The 8912-nt window shown below is 34.4% G+C and overlaps 1 protein-coding gene across 1 annotated transcript; it reads right to left on the bottom strand.

Annotated features, from left to right (window-relative positions):
* Positions 1-482: 482 nt before the first annotated feature.
* LOC147568275 (arogenate dehydratase/prephenate dehydratase 2, chloroplastic-like) lies at positions 483-4705 on the bottom strand. The gene is made up of 12 exons (XM_086654733.1): positions 4312-4705; positions 4147-4217; positions 3970-4062; positions 2394-2594; positions 2233-2313; positions 1992-2087; positions 1826-1903; positions 1567-1656; positions 1395-1462; positions 1145-1226; positions 994-1064; positions 483-766 (listed from the first exon to the last, which is right to left on the bottom strand). Exons 1-11 carry the CDS (start codon positions 4556-4558, stop codon positions 1005-1007), a joined length of 1167 nt encoding a protein of 388 aa, XP_086510859.1. The 5' UTR covers positions 4559-4705; the 3' UTR covers positions 483-766; positions 994-1004.
* Positions 4706-8912: the final 4207 nt, after the last annotated feature.

Raw genomic sequence — 8912 nt, 5'->3', positions numbered from 1 at the left:
ATTTGGAAAATCGCTGTTACTTTACGGCGCTAAATGTCGTGAAACGGGTGTTTGCTTGATCGAGCATATGATTTACTCGGGTTCGCCCCCTGAAATCATATAATCGCTGTCGTGAAACCGGTGTTTACTTGATCAAGCATATCATTTACTAGGGTTCGCCCCCTGCAATCATATAATCCCGCTATATGTCGTGAAACCGATGTTTACTTGATCGAGCATATGATTTACTAGGGTTCGCCCCTGAACATATAGTCATCAGACCAACTTATTCAAAATTGGAGACATGGCCAGTAGGACGGGCCACTACAAGCCAGACGGGCCATCCCATTTGGCTTTGGGACGACGACCACCAGGAGCGTCTGCCGTCTGGCACATCCCCCTCCACCCAGTACGATGCAGTGTTCTCGAGAAGAACACCCAAGAAACACTCACATTTCCATATAAAACTCAATGAAAGTCAAAATTTCGACTAGATAACAAAATTCATCAGGATAATGCAGAATATATTGAATGAGCAGTAGCAAAATATGTAGCTACACCAAACTCTTCTTTTTCTATATATGCCCAAAACAGAAAAACAGTTTAATTTTTAGTACTAAAGTGAAAGAACGAAATTGGAGATACTTTACTCTATTGTACTTTGGGAATTAAGGCACGTAACAATCTTCAATCTGAAACCTCTGACCTACTAAATATATTCTTACATTTCAAAATTTGATGGAAGTCCATCAATCTTTCTTCACTACGCTCGATGACCTACCTCCCCCTGAAGACAAATTAAAGGCGATAATCTCATACATCACCACAAATGGTATCACCTAACCAAGCCGAATTTCTCAAGATAATGCAAAAAGATCAAGGTATATGACAACAATTTAAATTGAACTCTGTATAAGATGACGAGACAAGGAACTCGTGTTTCTTTAACCTACGTCAAAATTGATAGTCATAGCCAACACAAAACTACTATCTTAACTATGAAAGGTTACTTACCTTGAGGTCATTTATGCTGTACCATTATCTGTAGGATAGCATCCTAGCACTCTCAGGAATGTTGCAAATTCCTGCCAGTGAAAATTTTAATATCTTTTAGTGAACTCAAAAAATCTAAACCACTTTAGCTTGAGATGTGAAAAAATCTCACCTTTAGATGCCTAAGTGCATTCTGTGAGTTTGGATCAGCCATTGATGCTTCAAAATCCACGTAGAAAAGATAGTCGAAGTACCTGAACGTAAATCATTATCAGACAACTGGTAACTGTCCTAGGATCTGTTTATTCTAATAGAAAGCTTGTCTCCACACACAAAAAAGATCAAAATTATGGCATAGAAACTTGTGAATATATAGAAGAGAAAAGGAAAATGGAAATATATATAGAGGTTTCAGTTATCACTTTAGAGATCCGTCGTTGCTGTCATCAGATGACCGCAAGGGCTGTTCACGACTTGGGCGGCTTTCTATCTAGAAATACAAAATAAAAATAAACAATAAAAGTATTAAATATCTAGGCAATATAATGACATGCAATATGAGATCAGATAAGGTATATCCAGTGACCGTACTACCTTTGTAAGGTTGATTTGCCGCATTGCGAAAACGGCAAGTGCCTTGAAAAGCATGCCAGGACCTTCCTCTAGAGAGAAAACTATACTCGTCTGATGGATAAAAAAACAATATCCATAATGTAACACTCAGTAGATTATGCATAAATTACACTTGATGTCTAAGATTGTGGAAATAATGTCGAAACAAGAGAGTAAAAGTTGAGTGAGCTTAAATATATTTAATCCTTGATTGTGATTTCTTGAGTAATAGATGGGGTACCTTGAAAGGTCTGTGGGTGCCAGGAATAATAGGCTCTCTTGCCAACATTAAGAACCGAGTAACATTATCAGGATCATCCTACACAGGATTGTCTCAGTAAGTTAACATGTTCATTACTGCTATCGAAAGAAGTTAATCATACCACCAAGAATTACACTATGCGAACCTGAATATCTTGAGCGAGTATATCCAACCCATAGATAGTTGCTGCACCTTTACTAGCAACAGCTCCCACATCTTGAAGTTTATTGGCAGCAACAAACTAGATAGAGAGGCAACGAGCACTAATTATATACAAAAGATGGAAAGAACCCAAATTGAGGAAACAGACAGCTATTCATTTTCCAAAATGCACCAAGAATTGAACATATAACCATATCAGCATAAAATATCAAATATAAACCTACTTGAGCAGCTCCAGCAGTATCATCCACAGATTCTCTGACGACTCCTAACTTTGTTAAAGTGTGCTCACACTGGGCAAGAGCCTGAAATATATTTCAAATCATCAATACACCATGATATTATATATAAACGGAAGTACGGAAGATTGGGAATGGAAACCTACTTGTGGATGGCTAAGAACTCTCTTGAGATTTTCTATTCTGACACCATGATTTGCTAGTAAGCAATGTCTTATGGAAAGTCTTACTTCACCAACAATATGCAAGCTATGGCGAAGTAAAAGGTCGTAATTCCTGTGTATGCTTCCTCCTAGGGAATTCTCAATTGGCAAAACTGCCCTGTCAACAAGCCACCTTTCAACAGCCTGCAAGAAGAAAACAGAAAACCAAATATAATTTCACAAGAATACCCCATGGAACATTCCTTCTTTGTCAAAAAGTCAATATATATATATATATATATATATATATATATATATATATATATATATATACAGATGACCAGATGTTGGTATTAAGGTATGGATAATCATAGAATAGTTAAGCAAATGTTAGAAAAGGCACATTCTTCGGAAGCTAGATGGGTTTGAAGCAATGTTACGGTGTTACCTGGTAAGTGGATCGCTCCGGTACGTAGTACGTGGTACAAGTACCGGTACGCGATACACTATCACGTAACAGTCGGTATGCTAGGTTACACCTCTTAGGTACTTTTTGGACTATTTTCTTAAATAAGATAACCTTTTAGTGATGCATATATGATGGATACAACTACACTTAAACATTATATCTCCATAAAACTTAAAATCTTAACTAATTGAATAAAAGATCTCGTAGTTAACTACCTTACAAGTGGATCTTGTAAATTTTTACAAAGATACTGGGTTCATTAAGACTGAAGAATCTGGTACGCCAAATTTGGGGTACTGATTTCGAATCCACCCAAAAAGAGTATGAAGAATCGGGTTCATGGTACGCAAGGGGGGTTAGAGTATCTGGGAATGTTGGTCTGAAATGTTCCAAATCTTCCCTAGCAACAAGCTACCACAAATTTTCCTAAAATCGATGATCTTAAAGTGTTCACGTGGACACTAAGAAACCATAAAGGGCCAACAATCCTAGCAGCAAAGATCCTATGCATATCCCCATGGAATGCCGGTGACAGTATGTGGACGGGAAGGATTTAGAGAGAGAATCCTGCATGTCCACATACCTCGACCGGGATTCAAGGGAGATGTGTCAAACAAAGGATCATATTCGTAGCCCTAAATCAGAAACTTCCTAAAACAAGATTTAGGGAATTAATGTTAGAAACTCAATTGTAACTAAAGCTGAATTGATAATAATACAAAGATGAGCAATTGGTAGATGGATTTTACTTATGAGAAATGAATTACAACTTCTTCTCTCTAAATAAGAACACAATTATTCCCAACCTCATAGAGTTATGGTTTTCTCATATTAAAAGAGAGAGATGGTTGTTGAGTACTTGAGAGAAGTTGTAATTCATTTCTTATTGTGAAATCCATCTACAAATTGCTCATCTCTTTGTATTTTTATGGATTCAACTTCAGCTGAAATTCTGTCAGGAATCACAACCTTTCTCACAATTAAGTGATCTGCAATCAATTGAGTAGTTAATAGATACCAGAAAACCAACATTCATGTAATAAAATTGACAAAGTTCAGAACAAAGGGGCAAAATTTTTAAAGTTGAGTATGAAGAGGAAAAGGGTTTACATCAAAAGCAACATCAAACTGTTCACATGGAACTGCTTCACAATTGGGATAAGCTTTAGCAGCAGCAGATTCACTATATGCACCTGGAACTCCCTGTTTATTCAAAATCCACTTACCATATTAAGAACATTCAAATTAAAAGGTTCAAGATTTCAATTCCCAAATTAATCTCCAAACCTGATAAGCAACTCGAAGAGGAGATCTATTTCCAACATTAGTCGATGACAAATCATTCAAAGATAGAGGTTCTGAATAATAAAAAAAAAAAAAAAAAATCAAGAAATTAAAATGAATTACAAATAAAAAAAGATAAATTTTTCTTTCATTTTGATTCTTTCTTACTTGGAAGTGATTGTGAATCTTCATAAATCCTTTGTAACTCCATAGCTCGAGCTTTCTTCTCACTATCACCTAGGTTATTATTCTCTCCATGCATCGACACCTTCATTGAAACATTTCGATACCATTTCTGACTGGTTTTTAACGGTGTTTTGATGAAATTTCTTCGTATTTGATCTTTAGATGAGATTTTGGGGATTGTTTTATCTGAAATAGGACTGGTTGTGGCTCGATATAGTGTTGCCGCCATTAGAGAGTCGAAGATCTTTTCTGAAGCAAAAGAGTTTAGAGAGAGAAACAGAGGGAAAGGGGTTCACTTTTTTGACGGAGATCTCGATCATTGAGATCCTCATTCCTGAGAAAAACTTCAATTTTGATTGGGCCTCTTTTGTATGTGGGCTTCTGGCCTTGCTAAGTAACCTTACATAGTTGACTTGCTGCTTGGACTCCCTTTTTTCATAGTTGCACTTTGGACTCTCTTTTGACGGAATCACTACAGGATATTCCGTCTCTAAAGTTATACTTTTAAGAAATGCCTAATTTACCCTTATATAATTAATATTGCACTTTCGACCTCTAGTTATACTTGGCAATTTTCTCTGTCGAAAATCAACACTACCACACACGATCTCTCTCTCTGTCTCTGTGATTTGGTTCCATCATCGAGCTTCATGATATCAAATTAGATAGTAAAATCATTAACATAGAAGATCTGACCAATAAACTTTCAAAGATTTCACTAATCGAACATCAATTTAAGATACGTTAAGTGAATCAAGCCTAGATCTTATTATAAACAACAAAATACATCAACATAGAATATCAAAGCCAGAAAAAAGTTATGGTCTCCTGAAGAAAAAAAAAAATTCAGAGCTTTTACAAGCAAACTCATCAACAACGTATTCAACATATATTCTTCATCCAATTAGTAATAGATCATCCTTTATATAAAGGATCCAAACTGAAAAAAAAATGATTTTTTTTCTAAGGGAAAATCAATGAAATTTGAGAGCTTTTAATTACACAAACATGAAAAGATGTGTTAGGCGAACAACGAAAGATCTGGTTAGAGATAAACATCGTTTACATAGAGGATCTAACCAGAAAAAAGAAATCAACAACAATAGCTGAGCATCAACAAATATCACCCATCCCAGCAACACCACCTTGAGCACAAATACCAATGGGAACACGTTCAAGCGTCATTACAACAAAAGCACTAGCTTCTTCAGCTATTCCAAAATCAGAATTTCAATTTAGAAGTCACAAACTTTTTAATTTTACAATCTAATCTGAACCTGAATTACACAAACCAAAACTCCTTTGTAATCTATAGTTTTATTTTGTCAAATTTCTACGTAGTTACAAGTATCAATGGTAGTATTTTACTTTTTTCAGTTGTCCATGGTCGTATTACAAGGTCACAAGATGAAGATGGGGAGTCCAAGTAGTAATTTCACGGTGAATCTCCCTCATGTCTTCTCATCATCATTCTTGGTAATGCTCAAACAAGTATTTAACTAATTATCCATCTAGTTATGGTCTTTCAAGGTAATTAACATAAAATAGCTTATTGAACGACCAATTGCATCTAAGGATGCTAAAAAGTAGGTTGGTTAACTTCCACAGGTAAAAAGTATCTATCTGGTTATTGTCTTTCGAGTTAATCAACATAAAATAGCTTTTATCCAAATTGAAATAAATATCCGTACTTAGGTTGCTAAAATCAGTATATCTAGCGAAATTGGTAAAAAGTCATTCTTCAAATGGGTAATCGAAACTGTATATTAGACGAGTATATTAGGTGATACCAAAAAGATTTTCCTGCATTATATTAATTTGAAACATACAACTTAAGGTTTGAGCTGTAAAGACATATTTCGAGGAAGAATTCAATTAGGAGCTATTCAGTTTTTTAAGGAGTTCGTCTAAGTATCCAATTAGCAAATTGGAAATGTGCTCTACTGTAGCTTGTGGTTGTGTTGAACCAGCTGGTATTTTTTTTCTCGATTAGTTTTTAGTTTGACGTCTCTGAAACTTTTGCAGATTAGAAGTGATTGGGAGAAAAACAAACCTTGGATTCCTAAAGATAGAAATAATGAGGTACTCTAACAATCATCTACCAGACTTTTTTACTCTATTCGAGGTACAAAAGCTTATAATTAACAATTGTGGTACGATTTTTTCAGGTTTTGAGCGAGGTTGAGAAGCTCAAGAAGTGGCTGGAAAAGAAGGAAGGGAAGCCGAACAAAAAAAGTAAGTGGTTCTTCTCATAAAATATTTTATTTGGTTTCCTTTCATGTAAATTTGGTGAACCATTCCTACCCACTTTCGAATTATTAAGTTTTATGAGAAAATCTTTAATCACCCATTAGAGCTTGAAGATTTAACCGTTTTATACTTGAATTTGCTACAAATTAAGTTGTTGATTGCTCAATATGTTTTGATAGAACTTCTCCATTTAGTTTTCCAACAGTTACATTTGACGATGTTTACGAGAAAGTGTTTGATTTAAAGAACAAGGTATCGTTAATGATTTTCTTCAAATATTCAAAACTTTAATTTATATAGGTCGCAAGAGTGATAAAATCTCTAAATCGAAGCCGAAAGTTGAGAAACCTCTGAAGAACGAATCTGAAAACAAAGAATAGAAGGCAAAGACTGAAAAAATAACCTCTGAGGAGAATTCTTCACAAGACGAACTTTCTGTAGAAGGTGGTCGAACTTCGTCTACAGAGGACAATGTCGATCCAAAAACTGAGCTTAGAGATGAGTTATAATTGAAAAGGTCGGGGTAACCTTAGGAAGTAATTTTATCTTTTTACACATCAATTTTGAGTTCTATTATATCTAGAACAAATCGATAGCGGTTTCGAGCTCCCCTCGACATTACCAGTTTTTAAGGATATAGGTGTTCAAAGTAAGGTCCATTTTTCTCTGTCAAGGAAGAAGCTCTATTTTAATATCATTGATGAGTTCAATGTTCAAGATCTTGGTGGATCGGCAGTCTGTTTCCTTTTTCATACTAATCTCAGTTGTTCACATACTGTAGTTAGTGGGAATTTTGTATAGTAGAATAATATAGAATTCTTTGATCTCTCTTGGTGAATTGAAGTTCATAATTTTCCTATTTTTCTCTTTGATATTTTTCCTCTGTTAGATTTCTTGCTCTTTCAATGTATCAAGTTTTAAATATCAATGTGGTCTACATTTCCCTGTGGTTTTTTCTTTTCAGTTTTACACAGAAAAACTTGGTAGTACCGGTTTGTGGCAAAATGAATATCAACCCTTACAATACCATGATTTGAATTAAATCCATCTTTTTTAAGGAACGGTTGAATGTGGGACATAAAATTGTCCTTGAAATCTTGATGCAAATTTTGAGCACGGAATTTTGTTCCTTCTATAGAAATGGGTAGTTGGGTAGACAAGTTAAGTAATTGACTTGAGAGATAGAACATTTATAAAAGTTTTGAAATAAAAGGTAAAACACAATCACAACCCTTCTCTTTAAATTTGGGCCTCCGTAATGGTTCTCACTTCTTATCGGAACCCTTCATTCAATGTTTGGGGTTTCCCGATTTCTTATAGACAGAGAGCAAATAGAAGGCAAAAGAAAAAATTAGTTACTTCCATTAAGTGTTGCACCTTCCTTCTGATTTTCAATCCCCTTAGATCTTAAAATCAGATCTCTTCCTCTCTTTTACAAATTAAGCGTTTGATTTAAATCAGATTTCTCCCTCACTATGCTAAAACCCCTTATATGGGGTATGTCTAATTCTCGCTTCTGAACACCTTTCTTTGTAGGTTATTATGATATAATTGGTTTCATTTTTATTAATTTTTTGGCTCAATTTTCTTTTGCCTTATGAAGTGCGAATAGTGGGACAATGAAATCGAGTTTGATTTTATATTGTCTTCGTCGTTAGAAGTTTTTGTCACACACATATTGTTTAATATCAATTGTCACTTTTATCAAGTTCACATATTTTTTATTTAGATCATTAATTGGTTAAAAATTTGTTAATTAAATATTTTCCAAAAACTTTTTAGATTATATTGTATGTCTACTTCTTTGTGTTGCATAAAGGGCATTTCCCCGCCCGTAGGGCGGGGATTATGCCTAGTAATCAGTGGTGTGGCTGAGAAAAACGGGGCCCGGTGCGAAGTTTTATTTGGGGCCCTTCGATAATATAAGACGAAAAAATTTCTTATACGTATCATAGTTAACCAAAAAAATTTACTTTGGTTACTAAATTCATTTTTGATATATTTTAGATGAATGTGAATGAATATAACAATTGAATATGTTTGATGCTTCAAACTATTTAAGACAATTAAAAAAAAAATATTTATGACAAAATAACTTGCCAACCATTTATTTTTTTCAAGATAAAAAAACATTAATTTTAATTCTATACAAATTTTCAAGAATCATTTTTGAAAAAAAAAAAAGGACGAACACAATACTTATTAAACTTCCTTTGAATCATTAGTCTAGAAGCATATATTTGTAATTGATATTTAAAAAAGAAAAAAAATGAAGGTAGTGAGATTTGAACTCTTGACCTCTTGTTTGTAAAACAAGGAGGTTACCAAATGAG

This window comes from Eschscholzia californica, unplaced genomic scaffold (genome assembly GCF_041429995.1).
Source record: "Eschscholzia californica isolate CP2 unplaced genomic scaffold, dmEscCali1.0.p SCAF_1, whole genome shotgun sequence".
NCBI lineage: Eukaryota > Viridiplantae > Streptophyta > Magnoliopsida > Ranunculales > Papaveraceae > Eschscholzia > Eschscholzia californica.
This window is presented reverse-complemented; position numbering and strand designations above follow the sequence as displayed.